The sequence below is a fragment of the Ruditapes philippinarum genome, unplaced genomic scaffold (assembly GCF_026571515.1).
Source record: "Ruditapes philippinarum isolate M1 unplaced genomic scaffold, ASM2657151v2 ctg4694_1_1_1_1, whole genome shotgun sequence".
NCBI classification, from domain to species: Eukaryota; Metazoa; Mollusca; class Bivalvia; order Venerida; family Veneridae; genus Ruditapes; species Ruditapes philippinarum.
Genome location: NW_026854240.1, coordinates 39,222 through 60,845, shown reverse-complemented (window position 1 = coordinate 60,845; position 21,624 = coordinate 39,222). Strand labels below are relative to the sequence as shown.

General features: G+C 31.9%; 3 protein-coding genes across 3 annotated transcripts; all 3 read right to left on the bottom strand.

The window, feature by feature from the left end:
- Positions 1-349: 349 nt before the first annotated feature.
- LOC132739513 (perlucin-like protein) lies at positions 350-934 on the bottom strand. The gene has a single exon (XM_060727227.1). It carries the CDS (start codon positions 932-934, stop codon positions 350-352), a length of 585 nt encoding a protein of 194 aa, XP_060583210.1.
- A 7,744-nt stretch (positions 935-8,678) lies between these two features.
- On the bottom strand, positions 8,679-10,083 carry LOC132739515 (asialoglycoprotein receptor 2-like). Its single transcript, XM_060727230.1, has one exon. It carries the CDS (start codon positions 9,789-9,791, stop codon positions 8,766-8,768), a length of 1,026 nt encoding a protein of 341 aa, XP_060583213.1. The 5' UTR covers positions 9,792-10,083; the 3' UTR covers positions 8,679-8,765.
- A 4,542-nt stretch (positions 10,084-14,625) lies between these two features.
- LOC132739514 (C-type lectin domain family 3 member A-like) lies at positions 14,626-16,181 on the bottom strand. The gene has a single exon (XM_060727228.1). It carries the CDS (start codon positions 16,155-16,157, stop codon positions 15,207-15,209), a length of 951 nt encoding a protein of 316 aa, XP_060583211.1. The 5' UTR covers positions 16,158-16,181; the 3' UTR covers positions 14,626-15,206.
- Between the last annotated feature and the right edge of the window lie 5,443 nt (positions 16,182-21,624).

The window sequence follows — 21,624 nt, the reverse complement described above, 5'->3', positions numbered from 1 at the left end:
TGTATATTAATATATGTTTGCAAACTACTGACATTTTATATATATTATATCATATACAAACATGTTTTTTCAGAGTCATACAAAAAATGTTTATCTAAGTTGGTATAAGATCAGCCCGATCCTTATAAGTAAGTAATTAAATTTTATTAGAGTGATACTGTGTAATGCAAGATATAAGAAACATACATATAACAAATTACAACACGCGAACACGTATGGCTTATAAGTCATTTTAAAATATATACAATTTAAACCATTATAAATCCCATGTCTATATACAGCAATACTAGTCCGACACCATTTTATAACTATCTAATAAGTTATAATAAGGCTGAAAACACATTTAGATTTATTTCTCACATATGAATCCCATTTTTAGTTGACATATTGTGTCATTCCAATCCCAATCTATATATTTGTATAAATGTAAACAATTTTCGTCCTTGTTTCCATTTGGCTCGTTTTGACCCCAATTACTAAAAACAATGCTTGCTTTGCTGTGTTCCCAGATCCACGATCCTTCGTTCTGCATGTCACTCCCTCCTATCCAAACTCCGAAGACATCCTTAATTTCTGCGAACGTTGAATTTACTAGGTCAGTGATAAATTCATTTTCCTTGCTGTCTTGAATTTGGACCAAGTAGCCGTCTAAAGCTTTACAAGTGTCAACTGCTTGCGACCATTTAACTGATTCTTTGCCAATGAAATATAATGAGTTTCCAAAAACATGCCATAAGCTTTGCGATATAATCCTTTGTGCTTCAACGTGTCTTGAAAGTATCTCAGACATTTGCATTATCTCCTCTGTAACTTTATCAATTTTGAGGTTGCAAGTTTCTTCAGTATTTTCCACATTCTTTTGTACTAGCCTAGTTTCATCAACTTTTTGGCTTACTTTGATTTCATTTATCTCATTTTTGATATCATTGAACATAACGATAATTTTGCTTAAGTTATTTATAACTTTGGTTTCGAGTTTAGAAATTGATCTCCGTGCAATAGATTTTTCTTCAGACAGTGTGCGCTTCATAAAAACCAAGCTGTCAGCATAAGATGTGTTATATTTCATGTTCAATAACGCTATGTCTCCTCGAAATTCTCTTGAATCCTGGAACAGTTTTTCTTCCAGATTATTAACCCGGATTTTAAATCTTTTATAATTTGAACAATTCACAAATGCAGTAACAATAAAAACAAAAGTAAAGCAATCCAAGCGAAACATGTTGTGTTGTTGTAAACTCGTCAAACGCGTATTGGTAAATGAAGCATAGATTTGAATGAGGTCGCTATATCCCTACATTAATATTAGGCTAGGCTTAGTAAAACACGTTTCTTCGTAATGTTTATTACATATTGCAGAAATAGCCATTTCACTTGTTCCTTTGCTATAACCATCAAGATAGCACTTATTTTTTTCAATTCATTTTATATGTAAATGCAGTAAATCATGCCTGTTTGTTAGGGCTGTTTTAAGTTCAAATTGTTAAAACAAAACGTTTGAAATATTTATGGAGGTTTGTACATTTTATCTAAAAGAAGGAATTATTTAATATTGAATGAATAGTATTATAAAACAGAAAAAAAAAAACCCGAACCAAAAGAGTCGATGAAAAGATTGGAACAATTCTCGATATTGATACTTAATCTTTGCGTGTAGTATTAACAACATTTGTTAAGATACTTCTATTGCGTTTTAATTGGCCAGGCCAAAATAAAACAAGTTTCATAACAATTATTTGTTTTTGCTATAAAAACATAATTTGATTTACAAATTAATTTTCCGAAATAAAAATAAAATTACATAAATAAAAATAAAATAATTCAATTTGAGTGCATTTGTTCGTCCTTCATTTTCCCCATAGTCTAACATTAATTCACATTAAATTGACAAATTTTAATGTACTTCATAAGGATCACCGCAAATGTATATTTTTGACCGTTTGAAGCAAAACTCGTTTTTGTTTTCTCGTTAAAGCGATCAACATTTTTCAATACATTTTGTTTACACAGTAGCATTCCTATTTTTTTCGATTCAGATTTTTCAAAAATTATACAATCATACAGCATTTTACCTTAGTTTATTGACATTTAAATATGGCAACAAAAAGACTATTTTGTATCTCGCAATGCTTCTTGTTTAACATGTAGGGTATGTAAAGTCATCTCCTTGACATATAACTCAATAAAGCATTATCATATTAATATTATAATATTATTGTGACAAGCGTTTATTTTTATGTTACTTGTAGGAGCATTTTTAGTCCTAGATATGCATGAATATAATCCATCAAGCATAAGTTACCTATAATATGTTGTAAGGAAAAACGAGATTTTTTTTTCAATTAAGAGTGTTTATAAACAGTGTATCTAAGTATTGGTCTTCACATTCCTTCCTGTATTGTAATAAGAACGAGAGCGAGAAAAAGGTATTATAAATTTGTTATATAATTTAATAAAACGAGATTTTTGGATGACTTTTATTACTTAAAAGAAAGCATATATAAAGTATTTAATATATACCAGTTTAATATATTCAAGCAACTTCAGGTTTATAAAATGGAAAGTATTCATTTAATCAGAATTGCTACTAAGTATTTCCCCATATTTGAAATTATTTTATTAAATTCCACGAAACAGAATTCTAAGAACATCATTAAAAATATTGTTTCCTTGCAGCATTGCAAGAGCTTTGTGAATAAAAGATTTTTCCTTTATGTTATCGTGCAATAAATATCATTGATTGATGACAAAAATTTGATTATTCTTTCTGAAAATATGCAATCTTGAACTGTTATTGTCTATTACTTTTATCATCTTTTATTCTTGGCCTAATGTACAGATATGTGTAAATATTATGTCTTGTAATAGTAAATGTAACCCGTATAAAACTTCAAAATACATACATGATGCTTTCCATTTTCGGAAGATATGTCTTGCAACGGAAGCTGCTTCTTAAATTTTGTAAATGTACATATTTGCTTATATGTTTAATTGTTTATATTGTAAACTATATATGATGTTATATGACTTAGCACTATTCGTCAATGTTATTGTTTAATTGGCAAAAGGTATGTTAATAATGCCGATTTGCCAGATAAAAACTGAAACTGAAAGTTTCATCTTATAACATGTTTCGTACATTATAAATCGTAAAATTGAAAACGGCATCAAACTGTTTTTTTGCTGAGAAAACAGAAAATGTGTTTGGCCTTAATGGTATGGAACAGGATGTGCGAATTAACAGATTCCTAAAAAAAGTTTCATATCTTTATATGTTAAACATGTTTTCAGTCAGGATAGGCCTGGCTTTTTCTCTGTTTCTATGGAAATTGGTTTACTTGAGCAACAAGAAAGACATAATAAAATAAGTTGTTATGAAATATAGCATCCGCTGAAAATACTGTAATATCAATTCTCATTCCAGTAACAGCTTTAAAACATATTAACACTTAATGCAAAGCTTGGTTGGGCTTGTGTTTTGTCCGCCATTATGTTTAACTAAAAACTAACTTTGATGAAATCTTCCCACCAACGTTGATTTAAAGAAAAACAAGATATTTAACGGGATGAGGGTCAAGGATTATATCAAAAAATGTCATTTCACATTAAAATATTATCATACAGACGAAAAAAACAGAAGATACCGAAAAAAGGAAAAAAAAAACAACAAAAAACAAAAAAAAACCAAAAAAAAACAAGCAAACAAAGAAATACAGACTATCATATAGAACGCCCCAGTCGACAAATTGAAAATATTGCAGACTCGGTGTGTTCATGTTGTTCGAACCTGTTCATGGACTGTAGCTGTGATTGTTAGCTACCGTCCATGCCTCTTGCTGTATTCAACACGTAATGGTAAAATATTAAATTTAAAAACATCCGCAGATGTGGTCTTACGTCGGAGATCATTAAACCGTTAATGTGATGCCTTCGTGTCACTGTAACAAAAACAACTTTACACTTAACTGTTTAATCGTGTTTCTGATGATTATCATTTACTTGGTAAAATTTCAAAATTTCGAGTTTAAAGTTTGATTTTAAATTCAAGATTTAATGTTTCTATTATATCTTTCTTTCTAAATTTCCAAAATTTCCAAGTTAGGGGCATTATTCTAATATTTGAATATTTAATTGACAAATGTCTTAAAACGTACATATGTCTGCGAGCGACTTGTCGATTTTGCGTTTGGTATTTCTGTGTATAATTTCCCCCTCATGTGTTTCCTACATAAATATGAGCCGCGTCACGACAAAACCAACATAGTGCGTTTGCGACCAGCATGGATCCAGACCAGCCTGCGCATCTGCGCCGTCTGATCAGAATCCATGCTGTTCGCTATCAGTTTCTCTACTTGTTAAAAGGTTTTAAAGCGAACAGCATGGGGCCTGACCAGACTGCGCGGATGCGCAGGCTGGTCTGGATCCATGATTGTCGCAAACCCATTATGTTGGTTTTGTCATGACACGGCTCATATAACGTTTACCGAAATAATTTACTTTGCCTACAACTTAATCTTTATGATCTAAGCGCTGCTTTTATATACGTGGGAAAATACATTTTTTGAGAAAACTCGTTTTAGAAAATTGAAGACATTTCCTGCAGGCATATCGTGTTGCTGATAAGCACTGTATAAATAAAACGCACATTTGCTACTGATTGCAACTGCACGTGCGTAAACAACTCGTTAACAAGCTCATTTGATATTTACTCTAGACTCGAGATATGAAAGTAGAAAGACGTACCAACGTAGCGTATCTTTAGTCTAGTAAGATTTCTAGAAATAACTTTTATCCGGTTTTCTTTTTGTTTGTTGGGTTAAACGTCGCACCAACATTATGATGGCCATATGGCGACTTTCCAGTTTAACTGGCGAAGAATTGACATCAGGTGCATTATTTCAGGCAACAAATGAAACCCGAGTTGAACCAAGCAACATTTCATAACTTAACTTGAAAGCTTCTTCATATGAAAGATCCCTGAAGCGATTCGGACCCACAGCGGTGACTGGCATATGGTTTGAAATAAACGTCGACCAGAACCACTCGGCTACGAACAAACCATTTCATTTTTGGAACTATGCATTATCAAATTTTCTGTAATCAAGGCAAAAATGTAAAGGCCTATATACCTTAGAAGTGTTTGCATTTTTATTTGTCTTCTGAATCGTTTTATTTTGGTGTCCTGTTATAATTTGAGCCGTGTCACGACAAAACCAACATAATGGGTTTGCGATCAGCATGGATCCAAAACTGCCTGCGCATCCGCGCAGTCTGATCAGGATCCATGCTGTTCGCTATCAGTTTCTCTAATTGTATTAGAGTTGTTTAGCGAACAGCATGGATCCTGATCAGACTGCGCGGATGCGCAGGCTGGTCTGGATCCAATGCTGGTCGCAAACCCATTATGTTGGTTTTGTCGTGACACGGCTCATTTATTAAAAGGTTCTTATTGGTAAATTACCTAAACAATCTTTTGCTTTTTGGCAATAAATGAATTTAGTGATTAAGTATTTTGTAGGGAAGACAAATATTACTTTGTATACATTTTACTGCTTTTAAAAAGAAATAATTTTTCTTTTCCGCTCTAAATTCTTCAGGTCAGGAGAAGTCAACATGCTCTAACATCATAAAATAAATTATTTAAAATCGCTATAAAATAAAGTTTGCTGTTACTAATGAGGATATTTTTTTCAATTCTCAGACGTAAGGTTAAAGGTCATTAAGCAATTCAGAGCCTAATTAGACTGCTTGTCTGACAAATGATAATAAGTTTTACTTATACATGTATCTAAGTAAGAGTTAAAATATAATAATCCTCACCTTATAAATAGATTAGATATGATCGATTGCGTAAGAACAAATCCAGGAGTAATCATGAAGAATATCATTACTAAGGCAAGCAGAGTTATATCGCCTGTCAGCCCTGGAATTTGACGATAAACAAGCGTGTTATGTAGAATAAAAAAAACAATTATACGTTCATATAAATGGGGCTCTTATTTCATGAAAAAAGAAAACTACATTAATACGTTCCTGATTTCAATATCAGAGTCGGATATTCTATTTTTTTATAGATAGAAGACTATTCTGTCGATTCGTCGATATGTCGAGTATAGAGGTCATCCTTATCATCACCTTCATCATCATCATCCTCAACACCAACACCATCGTCATCATCCCTATAAGACATATGAGCCGCGTCACGACAAAACCAACGTAATTGCTTAGTAACTCGTGGCCACGGCATAGTGTCTCGTGGTCACGACTTAGCTATCACGTGGCCACGACTTAGTAACTCGTGGCCACGACATAGTATCTCATGGCCACGACTTAGCTATCTCGTGATTACGACTTAGTAACTCGTGGCCACGACATATTATCTCGGGGCTACGACTTAGCTATCTCGTGGCGACAACTTTGTCACTCGTGGCCACGACATAGTATCTCGTGGCCATGAGATAAATAAAAACACACACATGTCACCTTTGTGCCACCGTTGTTTTTATATACAAAAAAAACACAACAGACAAATAAACGAAACAAAACAAAACTAAATTACAACAAAACTATACTTCATATAAATATTTTATTCAAATCAGTTCATCTTGGTATTTATATTTTGATATGCATTGGAAAACAGACACAACTTTAAGTTTCATTTGATGAGAAATTCGTCTTCAATATCATTCATATAACAAAAAGTGCACTTTCGTCCATTCCTTGTTCCTAACTCGATATAAAGTTTATGTGAGGACAGCTATTTCGCATGGAACTGATAACAGCACATACCGGGCAGAGGTACAGTGTGAATGACCATAATCAATGACAACGAAGTGTCACTGTGCACTGTCTGGGTATCAAACCCAGGTAGCCCGATTCACAGTCTAACGCTCTTCATATTGAGCTAACCATATATAATAGCATAACGTAGTGATCTGATTTTTTTCAATATTATTTGTCTAACTTATATCAATCTGACTAAAGTTCAGATCTACTTATTTCTTTCGTGAAGATCTGATGACGACCGCACATGTTTGGTGTTCTTTATCATTCGGAGTTCCTGAGAAAGGTTTTTTAAACCAGTTTTTTACATAGGCATTAGAAAAGTACGAAAAAATACCGTTATCCGTGGAAGTTAAACAAATTGTTAATTTTTGTTAGAAAAAAAAAAGTTTGAAGTAATTTTTTACAAACTAACTTGGAATAATAGAGTCAGTTTTTAACGGGCAAGATTGTTTTGCTGGTTTACCTGTCGGCTATATGGACAACGCCATGTTTGTTCTCGAAATCGTGAAAATTACCTTCTCAGCATTGTTTCTTTCCAGGGTTAAAATTAGAAACCACATCGCTTTCAAAATTATGAAAGCTCGCCGATAATAAGCTGTGTGAAAAATCACCAGACATGTTCGTATTTTAGGATATGTTGCCTGCTTTTTAAATTTGTCTTTTGACGTCTTATCTGTGATATGCAGGCTTCATAACCTCTGATCCCCTTTCAAAATTCCATTTTATTTAGTTCCGCCCATTTTTTTCTCGTTTAGGGCAAAGCATTCTTTTACTTGGGGACCATACGCCGCTTTTCATGGAATGACACTCAATCAATCAATTGACACTCTCAATCAAACCGAGTCTGAAACATTTTCAGTTTTGTTGTGTTGGACTTTCTATTCTATTTGGTCAAGGTTAGACATAATAGCTGAGCGTTATTTAGAGCTGATTTTAATCATATTGAACTAATATTATCTATGAGGACCGCAAACAGATTGCATTATCTATTTTAACTTTTAGTTAATACAATATGATAAATCGATTTGAATTGTACTGTAGATTCTCAATTAATGAATATAGATGGTATAAAATGTGAAAAGTTTATATTCGAGAAGTTTATTTTACGTAATATGCTATGACATGCAATCATGAAAAAAAGGTAATTCAAATTACATTGGAGGAAAAAAACTCTGCATCTTGATACGCCCCTGCTTTTTTTATCAATTAAAAAATTGAATTAAGGACGTGATGTTTCGAAAAAGACAGAATACTAAGATATCGGGAGTTGAAATGTTCAAATACGAAATCAATAATGAATTATAAATTTCGGGTATTTAATCGTTATACTTGTATTGTTGTGTGTTCAATCGAGATGTGAAGGGAAACAAGTTTAACTGGTCGCCAATAATGTGCGTCTAGCTATTGCCCTTGCAATAAACATTGGCATGAATTTACTGCTCCTTTCACCAAATTTATTGCTCATGTATGATATTACTGAGTTGACAATTTAAGTTACAACTATTATTTGATAATTTCATGATAACTTAATTTTCAAAACAAAATTTTAAAATATCGTTACAGAATGCTGTTGTCTTCTAAAATTTGCTGTTATGGCAGATTCTTTTGATATTCTTTTAGTTTTAGTTGAATAATGATGAAAAAGAAGTTCAACCATATTAGATTTGTATCAGCTCTTTTCTGATTTTTCTGATAGATTGTTTACAAATGCAACACGAGTTGCACAGTCTAATTGTATACGAGATAAAATATTCATGTACAGTTAACTATTGCACATAACATTTATTTTGTTAAACTTCATCAGTGTGTTATGTTTAAGACAACTTAGACAAAAAAAAACAAATCAGATATTAAAAAAAAAAAAAAAAAGAAAAAAAAAACACACACAGAATGCATATATTATTGTTTGATTAGCCTTTGAAATGTTTGGTATTTTCACACAAACTAGAAAATGTACAGTTTTCTTGTAAGCTTTACGTTTAATAGTTTAGTGTTTTTTCGCATATATACGACAGCTTTGTTTCGCATGAAATGTCATTCCAATTCCACGAGTATTTGCGAATAAGATGGAGACAATTCTCACGCCTGTTGCCGTTAGGTTCATTACCCTTGAAATTATTGAATACATCAAATATTCTTCTCTTACTGCCTTCCCAAATCCACTCGCCCTCACTTTTCAAGTCACTTCCTCCTATATAAACGTCGTACAGCTGATCTGCAGGTGTCATTTTGGCAGCTAGTTCGACTAAATATGCATTCTCTTCTTCGGTTTCAACTTCAGCCAGGGTAGCATTCAGCAGCTTGCATTTTTCGTTTGCCTGGATCCAGGTCAGGAGAACCTCATTCCCCACATAGTAGCAGGACTTTTCAAAGCTATGCCATGATTTACCATTGCAATCTATTCTAGCTGATAAGAAGGCATACCTCTTATTAAGTCTTTTGATATTTTCATCAACATCTTTAGCTTTGTCTTCGTTTCTTTCTTCCAACTTTATTAAAGATTGTATATCATTGTTTAATTCATTGTGGGTTACACGCATATCATGAATGTTTTCCTCGTTTTGCAATGTTTCTCTCGCCGTTGAATTAATTTGTTCCTCTACCAAAGAAAGTTTGTCAAATAATATGTCAGTTTCTTTTGTCTGATTCATCTGCCTTTCAATTTTGCGATGAAACTCCGTACGTAGCTCATTTATTACTTTCCTTGTATTTATTTTTTCTTCATTTACAGCCTTTTTGACGAGTAGAAGAACATTTTCAATTTCACTTGCGTCACATTTTGAGGAAACAATTGGTTTGTTTTCAATATAATTGAGTGACGAGTTTTTTAAAACATTATCCAACTTTTCAAAGATATCATATATATCTGCCCGAAACGCCATCGCATCATTCAACATCTTTTGCTCCATTATGTCCACGCGTTTTTCTAAACGTGACAATTTACTGCAAAAGACGATTTGCATACAAAACACAAATTGATATTTTAATAGCGATAATTTTGTCATTTTGTACCTCCTGCCTGAATACAACACTTGATACGACCAAAGTAATTCTTGTACGATAATGCTTTCAGACGTCTTACTGCTGAGATTAAACGCTGGTGTTTAAGTTTTAAAGGAACTCCACTGAGGTCTAAAGGCCTGAAAACATAAAATTTGAATTCCTTACATAGATCAGGTTTAACACTTACACAGGCAAATACGCAAAAGATAATTAAGATATATTATCAGAAATAAATTTAAAATCCCATTTTTGTGTCACTCTTTTCAATGTTGGTCATTTTTTTAACAATAAGAATACATTTAGCTATTCTTGAAAACGAAGTGAGCGAATAGTCTGAAATTCTGCACAGAAGTTAATTGTCTAGACCTAAATCAAATGGAAAATTTATCTCGGAAAATCATGCCCAGTTCCGCTTTACCAGAAAATTCTAAGTGGTGTTCCTTTAAAATATTTCTTATGTTGCCTGACTGACTTATATAACGAACATGTTTAGGTTTAAAATAGATGCAGATAAAAAATATGGCATATCTGTAAACATTCCAGGCAAACAGAAAACAGCTTTGCCAGTTGATTTAATCTTATCAACACATTTTATAATGATAAAATTAAGCATATACACATGGTTCATGAAATCGACGAATGGCTGAGTTCAGGTTGTGTGTGTGTGTGTGTTTTTTTTTGTTTGTTTTTTTTTGTTATATAATTATATCAAAATGCTTACGAATCAGTGCAATAAGTTTGAGTTTATACTTAATTAAACAAATATTACTTTTTATTTAATATAAACGCTTGTCATTTCATCTTCTGAATTGTATCCGATATCTGGTCTCTATGAATGATAAGCTGATATTCAACAAGTAATATACACGTATCTCAATGTTGTTTAACGTGAACCATTTTTTATAAGAATAATATATAATTTCGAAAGGAATTTAAAAGTTGTAAGATGCTGTTAAAAGAGAGTTATCATGATTATGAAATTGTAACAGTTAACAATGTGCCATACATATCGAAATATAACCAAAATACAAAATATGTGGCAGCTTCAAAAACATAAAGTGTGCATTTTTTCATTCAAATTAGACATCTTTAACAAGAATTTCCTAGATTTTAATAGATTTCTTCAATAAAAGAACCTTATGATGACCATAATATAATGTTCAAAAGATAGATGTACAAGATGTTGTCTACCACTTTCTTTTTATTTATATTTATTACAGTTTAACTTCTGTAATTCAAAACCCTTTGGGAGACAAATAGTTTGGTAGTTGTTTAGAGGTGTTGCTCTTCAGAGGTGAAATTTAATGGAAATTTTTTAATTTGGAAAAAATAATAAAAAAATGTTGTAAAAAGGTTATTGCTCTACATAGGAGGCCGCTCTGTAGACGCTTTACTAAATATTTGTCTTAGACCGATTCATGGTTATACAGATGAGAAAACATGTCATACATAAAAGTCAGTAATATCTTGTCTGTGATATGCAGTTTTCATAACCTCAGATCCACTTTCAAACTTCCATTTTATTGTGTTCCACCCATTGTTTTCTCGTTGAGGGCATACGCATTATTTTACTTGGGGACGATACGCCGCTTTTCATGGAATGGCACTTATGTCACATTGAAGGTTCCATGATGACCGCCGTATGAACACATCTGCGGATGTTTCTTAATTCAAAATTTAGCCATTATAGTGTTTACATGTTGAATGCAGCTTAAGCCGGTGCTAGGGGGCGTGGACGGTAACTTGCACTTTCCAGTACTGTCCATGAGCATGATGCAACATTTAACAAATTTTGCCGTGTTGGTCTTTCTTTAGGGATTCTGTTTTTCTCTATTTTACTTGCGAAGAAATGGGCAATTCCTAGTTAGCTATCTAGGTTGACCGGACCAAATATGTGTTACATTTCGGGGGAAAAATCGACCTACTAAAAACATAAATGGTAAGATACTTAGTATGTTGTCATAATAAGAAAAAAAAATCCGCTGGAGTAGTTACAATATAATAAATCAGAAAATACTGTTTTAACTACTGGTAACAACAGGAGTTTGATCAACCTGTTTGACGTATAATATTTTAATTATTTAAAAGCACAGTTATCTTCAGAACCTAACACCTATGACTACTTACAGGCCCATCATGCCCCAGAAATGATTTTATCTTAAAATCCGTGCAAATATATTTGAATTCATATGGTAAAATTGTATTAAAATATCAGCTCAGTAATGTAATTTGCTGTACGAAAGACTTTTGAATTTTACTCAAATACGTAATTGTACCTCTTTCGGAGGTACACGGTAAATTGCTCTGAAATTATAATATTTCTAAGATAACATAAAGGTTATATATGTACTAAGCATTTGTTGTCGTAGTTATCTCCCTTTTACCAGTAATCATTAGGAAAAAAGTGTTATTGGATATTAAAAGGTTAAAATCTAAAGTTATGTCCTTTCTTTAAATGCACAGTGCAGATAACTTTTTAATTGTCTGGACAATTGTTTTCACAACGGCCTGGGAAATGAATCCATTGCTCGTAGGCTCGAATCTGGAGTTTCCGGCCTTCTCTTAATTTATAGTATATTTTTAAAGGGGGTCATAATTTACATTTTTTTTTTTTTTGGTTTTTGACACTTTTAAGATGAACACAGGTATTTTTTTATCAATGGTCATAATTTTTCTTCCCAGGTCCGATACTCGTGCCTGTGATTTATTCTGCGGGGCTATAGATCTATTTACAGAAGTATTATATATGACCGTTCAAACTCGCTGACATAGTAAATCTTTAAGAACAATGTGCTAATAGCGTGTTCTTGTTTGAAAATGAATTTTTGAAATATGAAATTTTATCCTATGTTTTTATGTGTTCGACTCTTCATATGTTTGTATATCTTATAACTTATAACTCATTCTGAACTTGTGGCATGGTACATACAAAAATACTACTTCGTTTACGATGTATGTTACTTCTGAAGCGAGAATTATTGCTTATCGAAAACAAACTTAAGCAAACATGATCTGTATACGCACGCACATTTAAACGGTAATTTCGTTTTCTTTCTTGTTGTACCAACAACCTATAGATCTTTGACACCGAAAGCTTCTAATATATATATATCATTTTCACCCCCGCCTTTATATCATCATGTTATAAAAATACTATAATTGTGAAGGTGACCAGCGTTTATTTATATGTTATTATTTTCGAACAATCTTCAGTCCTAGGTTTACAGGTATGCATGTCCATCAAGCATAAGTTACCTAAGAAAACAGAAGAATATGATTTTTCAATTGGAGCACTTAGAAAAAGTGTATGTAAGTGTTGGTCTTTTTACATTTCCTAATACGAAAGAAAGTGAGAATAATGTATTGTAAGTTTGTTATATAACTTAATAAATTGAGCATAATGCTGTGGTTGCGATAACGTGTAGTGGTTAGGATACTTGAGCGGAAACACTTTGTTCGGAATCCGGCTTAATCTGGCCGATATTTTATTTGACTTTTTTCACCCGTGAATTTCATTTTATTCATGAGCTGCGGTGATATAATACAAAGTGGTGTTTGTCATAAATCGAAAATGTGTCAATAAAAATGAATCGAAGCAATATATAGCTTGTCGCTCTGGTAGTCAATATTACGTCATAATATCGTAAAAGCTAAACTCACTTTAGAATGCACGAAAAACGCTTTAATGCAATAGTGATGTAAAAAGGCAATCAAGGGACCTGTGTTTCTAATCCAGCTGGACTCGGTCAAAGTTTGAGTGACTTTTTTGTTCAACAAAGATGAACCGGTCGAAACGGGTGATGCTCTCCGAATTGGTAGAGGAAGAAAGGGCAATAATTCCAAATAAGACAAGGCAGAGTTACGGCTCTTGTGCACTGCACTTCAAAGAGATATATCTACTTCAAAGAGATCTTTCTACTAACAAATTTCCTTGTTGATACTTCTTGTAGTTTCAGTTGATACCTCTTGTAGTTTCAGAGTTGTGCCCTGGGCAAGAAAATGCGGACGGACGGAAGGACGGGCAAAGCGGCGACTATATTGGAGCTAATGACATTTATTATCTACCAGTATCAAATAGTGGTTTAAACAAATAAACAACATTTCAATAAAAGCAAGCAAATAAAGGTTTTCTTTCTTTATTTGTATAAGATCTTTTACATTAGAATAGGTGGAAATTATTTGAGAATATGTATAAAGTTCTACGAAACAGAATTCTAAGAACACATGCAAATATTGTTCATAAAAATGTTTTCTTGCAGCATTTTCACACGAGCACATTTTACTTACACAACTTACCTGGACAAAGATTAAAATGACAACAAAATTCTGAATTGCATGTTGCAAATAACATAACACACATTAAATAAAAATTCTAAAGAACAATTATATCTTAAAGTTGGTTACATACTAAAAAAATCAAAGTATGGATATCAGGGTCATTAAATGAGACAGTGCTTGGACAGAATATCGAAATAAATCGTATATGACTTAGCTATCACGGAAACGCAATCCAGTATTCCTATTTCATTTTTAATTCAATATGAAAATCAACTTATGGCGAACAAACTACAGTTAATTTCACCGAATGCACTTTAATTTATGTAAATCTTATTTCAAGCACCTAATGTTTGTGAAACGTCCACTACACTTTAAGAAATGCAACGCTTAGAAATACAAACTTTAAAATACGCTTTACTTTAAAATTCCAACTCTAAATATACTCAAACCTTTTGGAAGCTGAAATTTATGGAAAAGCTAACTTTCGATACACTCCCCTAAAAAAAGGGAACACTTTTTATACGCTACCCTTTAAGAAAACCCAAAAAATTTAAAACTATATTTTATTCATGAAAACTCAACTGAATTAACTTCAAGTCATTTTTACACTATCATTATGTTAAACAACAAGTTAAACAAAATGATATTTAATGAAAAAAAAAATACATCATTTTTTTTTATAACATACACAAACATATTGTTCTTGCGATTGATTATGTTATTTAAATCATGTAAGAGTGAAGAATGTATAATAAAAAACAACGTACATGTATGTATATTATTATATGTTTGCAAAATAATGACATTTTATATCATATCATATCAAATACAAACATGTTGTATCAGAGACATAACAAAAACTAAGTTTAACTTAGTTGATTCCTGGCATAAGATCAGCCCGATCCTTATAAGAAAGTAAGTAAATCTTATTAGAGTGACACTGTGACAATGTGTAATGCACAATATAAGAAACATACATATAACAAAGTATAACACCCGGTCACGTATGGCTTATAAATCATTTTAAACTATGTACAATTTATACAATTATAAATCTCATGTTTATATACAGTAATACTAGTCCGACTCTATTTCATAATATCTAATAAGTTATAATAAGGTTGAAAACACATTTAGATTTATTTCTCACATACGAATCCCATTTTAAGTTCACATCTTGCGTCATTCCAACTCCAACCTACATTTTTGTATAAATGTAAACAATTTTCGCGCTTGTTTCCATTTGGCTCGTTGCGACCCCAATTACTAAAAACAATTCTTGCTTTGCTGTGTTCCCAGATCCAAGCTCCTTCGTTCTGCATGTCACTCCCTCCTATCCATACTCCGAAGCCTTTACTTTCTGCGAACGTTGGTTTGACTAGGTCAGTGATAAATTTACTTTCATTGCTGTCTTCAATTTGGACCATGTAGGCGTCTAAAGCTTTACAAGTGTCAATTGCTTGCGACCAATTTACTGATTCCTTGCCGATGAAATAAAACGAGTTTCCGAAAATATGCCATAAGCTTTGCGATAGAATCCTTTGTGCTTCAACGTGTCTTGAAAGAATCTCAGACATTCGCATTGTCTCCTCTGTAATTTTATCAATTTTGAGGTTGCAAGTTTCTTCAGTATTTTCCACATTCTTTTGTTCTAGCCAAGTTTCGTTAGCTTTTTGGCTTAATTTGATTTCATTTATCTCATTTTTGATATCATTGAACATAACGATTATTTGGCTTAAGTTATTTATAACTTTGGTTTCTAATTCAGAAATTGATCTCCGTGCAATAGATTTTTCTTCAGAAAGTGTGCGCTTCATAACAACCAAGCTCTCATAAACCTCATCATGACAATTCTTTCCCGTGTTGTCCTGACATTTTCTCTCTTCAAATTGTGGAAGACTTTCCTTCAGGTCAGCATAAGATGTGTTAAATTTCAAGTTCAATAACGCTATGTCTCCTCGAAATTCTCTTGAATCATGAAACAGTTTTTCTTCCAGATAATTAACCCGGTATTTAAGTCTTTCATAATTTGAACACTTCACAAATGCAGTAACAATAAAAACAAAAGTAAAACAATCTAAGCGAAACATGTTGTGTTGTTGTAAACTGGTCAAATTTGTACTGGTAAATGAAGCAAAGATTTGAGGAATGAGGTATTAATATTAGGCCAGGCTTAGGAAAACACGTTTCTTCGTAATGTTTATCACATATTGCAGAAATTACCATTTCACTTGTTCCTTTGCTTTAACCATATAACCATCAAGACAGCACTATTTTTTCAATTCATTTTATATGTAAATGCAGTAAAATTATGCCTGTATGTTAGGGCTGATTTAAGTTCGAATCGAAAAAACAAAACGTTTGAAATATATATGATGTACATTTTATCTAAAAGAGGGAATTATTTGATATTAAATGACTAGTGTTATTAGACAGAAAAGATAATCAACAAACCAAAAGAGTCGATGAAATGATTGGAAAAATTCTCGATATAGTTACTTATTTACTGCATGTAGTATTAACCTTTTTGTTAAGATACTTCTTAATAAATATCATAAGTTTGTTGACAAAAACTTGATTGTTCTTTCTAAAAATATGCAATCTTACACTCTACTTGTCTATTGCTTTTATCATCTTATATTCTTGGCCTAATGTACAGAAATGTGTAAATATTTTGTCTTGTAGTATTAAATGTAAGTTCTATAAACCTGCAAAATACATATATGAGGCTTTCCAGTTAAGGAAGATATGTCTTGAAACGGAGGCTGCTTCTTAAATTTTGTAAATGTACATGTTTGCTTATATTTTATTCGTGTATATTGTGAACTATATAAATGTATGCTGTCATATGTTTTGCCATATTCGTCGATTTTATTTGTTTAATTGGCCAAAGGTAAGTTAATTACAGTATAATGCCGATTTGCCAAATTAAAACTTAAACTGAAAGTATCATCTTATAACATGTTTCGTACATTATAACTCATAAAATTGAAGACGCCATCAAACTGTTGTTTTGTTTGGCTGAGAAAACAGAAAATGTGTTTGGCCTTAATGCTATGGAACAGGATGTGTGGAATAAACAGACCGCTATCTCTCATTTAAAAAAAAAGTTTCTCATCTTTATATGTTTACATGTTTTCGGTTAGGCCTTGTTTTTCTCTGTTTCCATGGAAATCGGTTTACTTTAGCAACAAGAAAGTCATAATAAAATAAGTTGCTATGAAATATAACATCCGCTGAAAATACTGTAATATTAATTCTCATTCAAGGAACAGCTTGGCAGCCTAACAGCCTAGCGACATGGCGGCGTGAAGTTGACGGCCTAGCGGCCCAGCGGCCTGGCGGCGTGAAGTTGACGGCCTAGCGACCCAGCGGCTTGATCGCCTAATATTAAATGTTGTAAACATAATAAAAACGGTAATTAATCATATTCTAACGAAAATTCTTGTTACTTGAAATTAATTAGAGGATATATGTACAGGAATATCATTTTGAAATTTTTTTTATCATTTTTGAAAAGTTGGCGGCCCAGCGGCATAAAATGTTAATGTTGCAGAATATTATAAAAACAATAAAAAACGGCATTTAATGAAGTTCTTAAAACAAGTCTTGTTATTTGAGGTTATTAAAAAGATATATAAACACAAAAATCACTTTGAGAACACTTTTTTGAAATGTTATCATTTTTGTGAAGTTGGCAGCCTATTCGGCCCAGTGGCCTAACGGCCTAAAATTTTAATGTCGTAGAAGTTTGTCAAAGAAATTAAAACGATTTTAATAGAGTTTTACAGACATATCTAGTCATTTTAAAGTACATGTATACATTTTACTGCTTTTAAAAACAACTAATTTTACTCTACGCTCTAACTTCTTCATATCAGGAAATTATATACATGCTCTAAAATCATAAAACAAATTATTTACAATCGCTTTAAAATAAAGTTTGCTGTTACTAATGAGGATATTTTTTTTCAATTATCAGACATAAGGTTAAAGGTCCTTCAACAATTTAGAGACCGTACATATGTGAATGCTGGTCTGACAAATGATAATAAGTTTTACTTATAGCTTAGTAAAAGTTAAGATATAATAATCCTCACCTTATGAATAGATTTGATATGATCAATTGCTTAAGAACAAATCCAGGCGTTATCATGAAGAATATTATTGCTAAGGCAAGAAGAGTTATATCGCCTGTCAGCCCTGGAAATTGTCGATAAACAAGCTTGTTCTGTAGAATAAAAATCAATTATACATTCATATAAATGGGGCTCTTATTTCATGAAAAAGAAAACTACATTATCAGAGATGGATATTCTATTTTTAGATAGATAAATTAGAAATATAGATGGATGGATGGATGGATGGATGGATGGATGGATGGATGGATGGAAGGCTATTCTGTCGATTCGTCGATTTGTCGAGTATAGAGATCATCCTTATCACCACCTTCATCATCATCTTCCTGAACACCATCGTCATCATCATCATAATTCATACCCGTCCATATCATTATCAGAACAGAACATAACAGAACAGAACAGAAATTTTATTTCTTGTTTTAAGCATTAAAAGCTAATCACCATACTACGTTTAATTTAAATAGAACATACTTACATAAATGACACATGGCATGGACATATAAAATTGCAAAATAATGGTTTATGAAATATGTGAATTTTTAATGAGATCAGTTATTACTTTAAAAACATATGAAAACATAAGACTTTGTTTATATTTACCTAACATTATCAAATAAAGCTACACTACAATTTCTTTTATGTTTGAAAAATTCGGTAATAGAAAAGAAAACTCGCAGTTTTAATGAAAAATAGTGAGTGATAAATGAAGGGGAATAACTTATGTAACTTTACATAACAAATATGTTAGCATTTACTTCCCGTCAATAAGTCATGATCAATATAATAATAATTGAATTTATATCTATATGATAAATTAAATACGTTAACTGATTTTCTACGTTTTTATATACAAAAAGACAACAACACACAGCAGACAAATAAACAAAACTAAACAATACTAAATCAAAACAAAACAAGACTTAATTATAAAGAATATTTTAGTCAAATCATTTCATCTTGGTATTTATATTTTGGATTGTATTGTATTGGAAAACAGACAGACACGCGAATATAAAATTCATTTGAAAAGAAATTCGTCTTGAATATCATTCATTTAACAAAAAGTACACTTTCGTCATTCCTTGTTCCGAACTCGATATTAAGTTTATGTGAGGACAGTCTAATTCTGACTTAAACATTTATATATTTAACATTTTCAATATATTTTATAAATAATGATTGTTCAAATGTCCGCATATAACAATAAATAAATTGATATTTGATACTTAGGACAATGTCAATATTGTCTTGCAGGTGTTATTCGATATCATGTAAGAACAGGTAGAAAAATATTGGAGAAGTTATCTCCCCTTGAAATAGACCAATGTTACAATTAAAGACTATTTGAATCTTACACCGGCTGCCGGTGCAGACCGGAATATCTAGCTCGAGAGTGACCGTTTACGGCGGTAACGAGGCTCTTTCGAGTTTCCACTAAACAGTTACCCGAGAGCTAGATATTCCCGTCTGCATCGACAGCCGGTGTTTGATTCTTTTTCATGCATGATAACATATAAATTATTTTCAGAACAGAAACTACGAAAACAGATATTCTCATTACGCACTGTTTTCTACAACTTCATTCATAACGGTTAAGTGACGTCATTCTAAGAACGCAATTCATTCATAAAATGCACGCGGCAATGACGTCATTTAACGCACGCGACTTGTCCTGCATGGGGGCGTAAGACAGGGTTTTCTAGCACCGGTGTAATCAGTAGATAATCCTTTATTGCATGTCATACAGGATAATATGCACTGAATTAAAAATGCAATTATAAATTCATTCGTAAAATTCTCGGAAAAAAAATTCGGACTATTAAGAATAGGCGAGACTATGTATCCCGGAATTTCAACTTTGTTTTATAATATAATACTTAACAAATTAGCGAAAATTTATTTTTGCGAAATTTTTTAATTCGCATAAAAATAGAATTGAATTTCTTTTTTTCCGCGAATTTAAAATATCGAGAAAGTAAATAGCAAAACTGTATGACTAAATATCATAATGATTATCTTATTACAAATAACGAGAACAGAAGCAAATGAAGCATTAAATGATCTGGATATCGTTGATTCTGAAGTTCTGAAAATGATTGCACATAGTAACAAAATTATATCATAAATGATAGAACCATTTCTGACATTTTGCTGGTCCAAAGAGACACTAATTGATGTGCGTCAATTTGTCCAGGTCGGAATGTGTGAATTCTGTTCGTCAAACTTGTTGGTATCAAGTCTGAGAGAACATATTTTTCAGCGATTGAAGGTGTATTAAAACGAACATATTTGAACATTTAAGTACGAAATGATTATTTAAGTAGATATATTAAAAATATTACCTGTTCGTTAATCTTTTTGGTATCAAGAAATCATATTTTTCAACAATTAAAGATGTATTTAAACATTTAAGAGCAGAAATTAAATATTAGCTTCTGGTTGTAAATTGTTATTACGCAGGTGATTTATTAGATTCGTTTACATTAATTTGTTGAAAATATTTTTAACTTTAGTACATAAATTCATAGTGATTATTGGTAGATCTATATAGACACAATTCCAATGATCATGAAATGAACTGATATTGAATTAATACACACTTTAAGTAAAAGAGTTTTCATTTCATCTGTTGAAAGGAATGACTCTCTTTCGTCTACAAACAGTCATCTGTCACATTTGTGACACCCTCTTTACAGAAACTTCCTGATTGGCGTGACTGCAAAGGAATTCATTGTACATGCTGTTGTATTTTTGCATATAGTTTTCTTGAATATGACTTTCAGCAGGACAAGAGCCTTGTGTTACTTGTTTGCAAACCTATTATTGTTACTGATTAGATATCTGGTTGTTTGTCCAGCCAACAAATAATCAATCAATAATAACATTCTTATCTCTTGTTCAAATATATAGTGTTTACATAAACAGAGCAATATAGCCTTAAGTTTTATTAAATGAAATTAGGATATCGTTGGAAATATATTTCTTCCAACCATGTCTTAGATTATTACACTAAAAGTCTTGTTTGCGTGATTCTGTAAAGATGTGTGTTACAACAGGTTTTGCTACAAAACGAGTCGTGCGTTCTTAAACACTACGATGATGATATTGTACAAATTATGTGCTTGATATTTATGTAAATGTAAAGCGATAAATAAAATGTTACCTATATCTAAATACCATGACCCGGACACTGTCACGTCCTGTTTCCTCTCTTATTTCTAACACATGAGCTTTTATTTATGGATATTATCTTATTTCGTTATTCTTCAGTAACATAAAAAGAAAAATACAATATCCATGGGTATCTAAATGTCAATTTCGTGTTGAAATGCGTGTTACACATGCATGCATGTTATAAAATTTAATGGACAAATCATCGGTTCGTTAAAAAATGCAAATAATGTTTTGTTACCAT

What these genes read in the sequence shown, in the direction of transcription:
- LOC132739515 (XM_060727230.1), bottom strand. Translation starts at nt 9,791, where the DNA reads ATGACAAAATTATCGCTATTAAAATATCAATTTGTGTTTTGTATGCAA.
- LOC132739514 (XM_060727228.1), bottom strand. Translation starts at nt 16,157, where the DNA reads ATGTTTCGCTTAGATTGTTTTACTTTTGTTTTTATTGTTACTGCATTT.
- LOC132739513 (XM_060727227.1), bottom strand. Translation starts at nt 934, where the DNA reads ATGTTCAATGATATCAAAAATGAGATAAATGAAATCAAAGTAAGCCAA.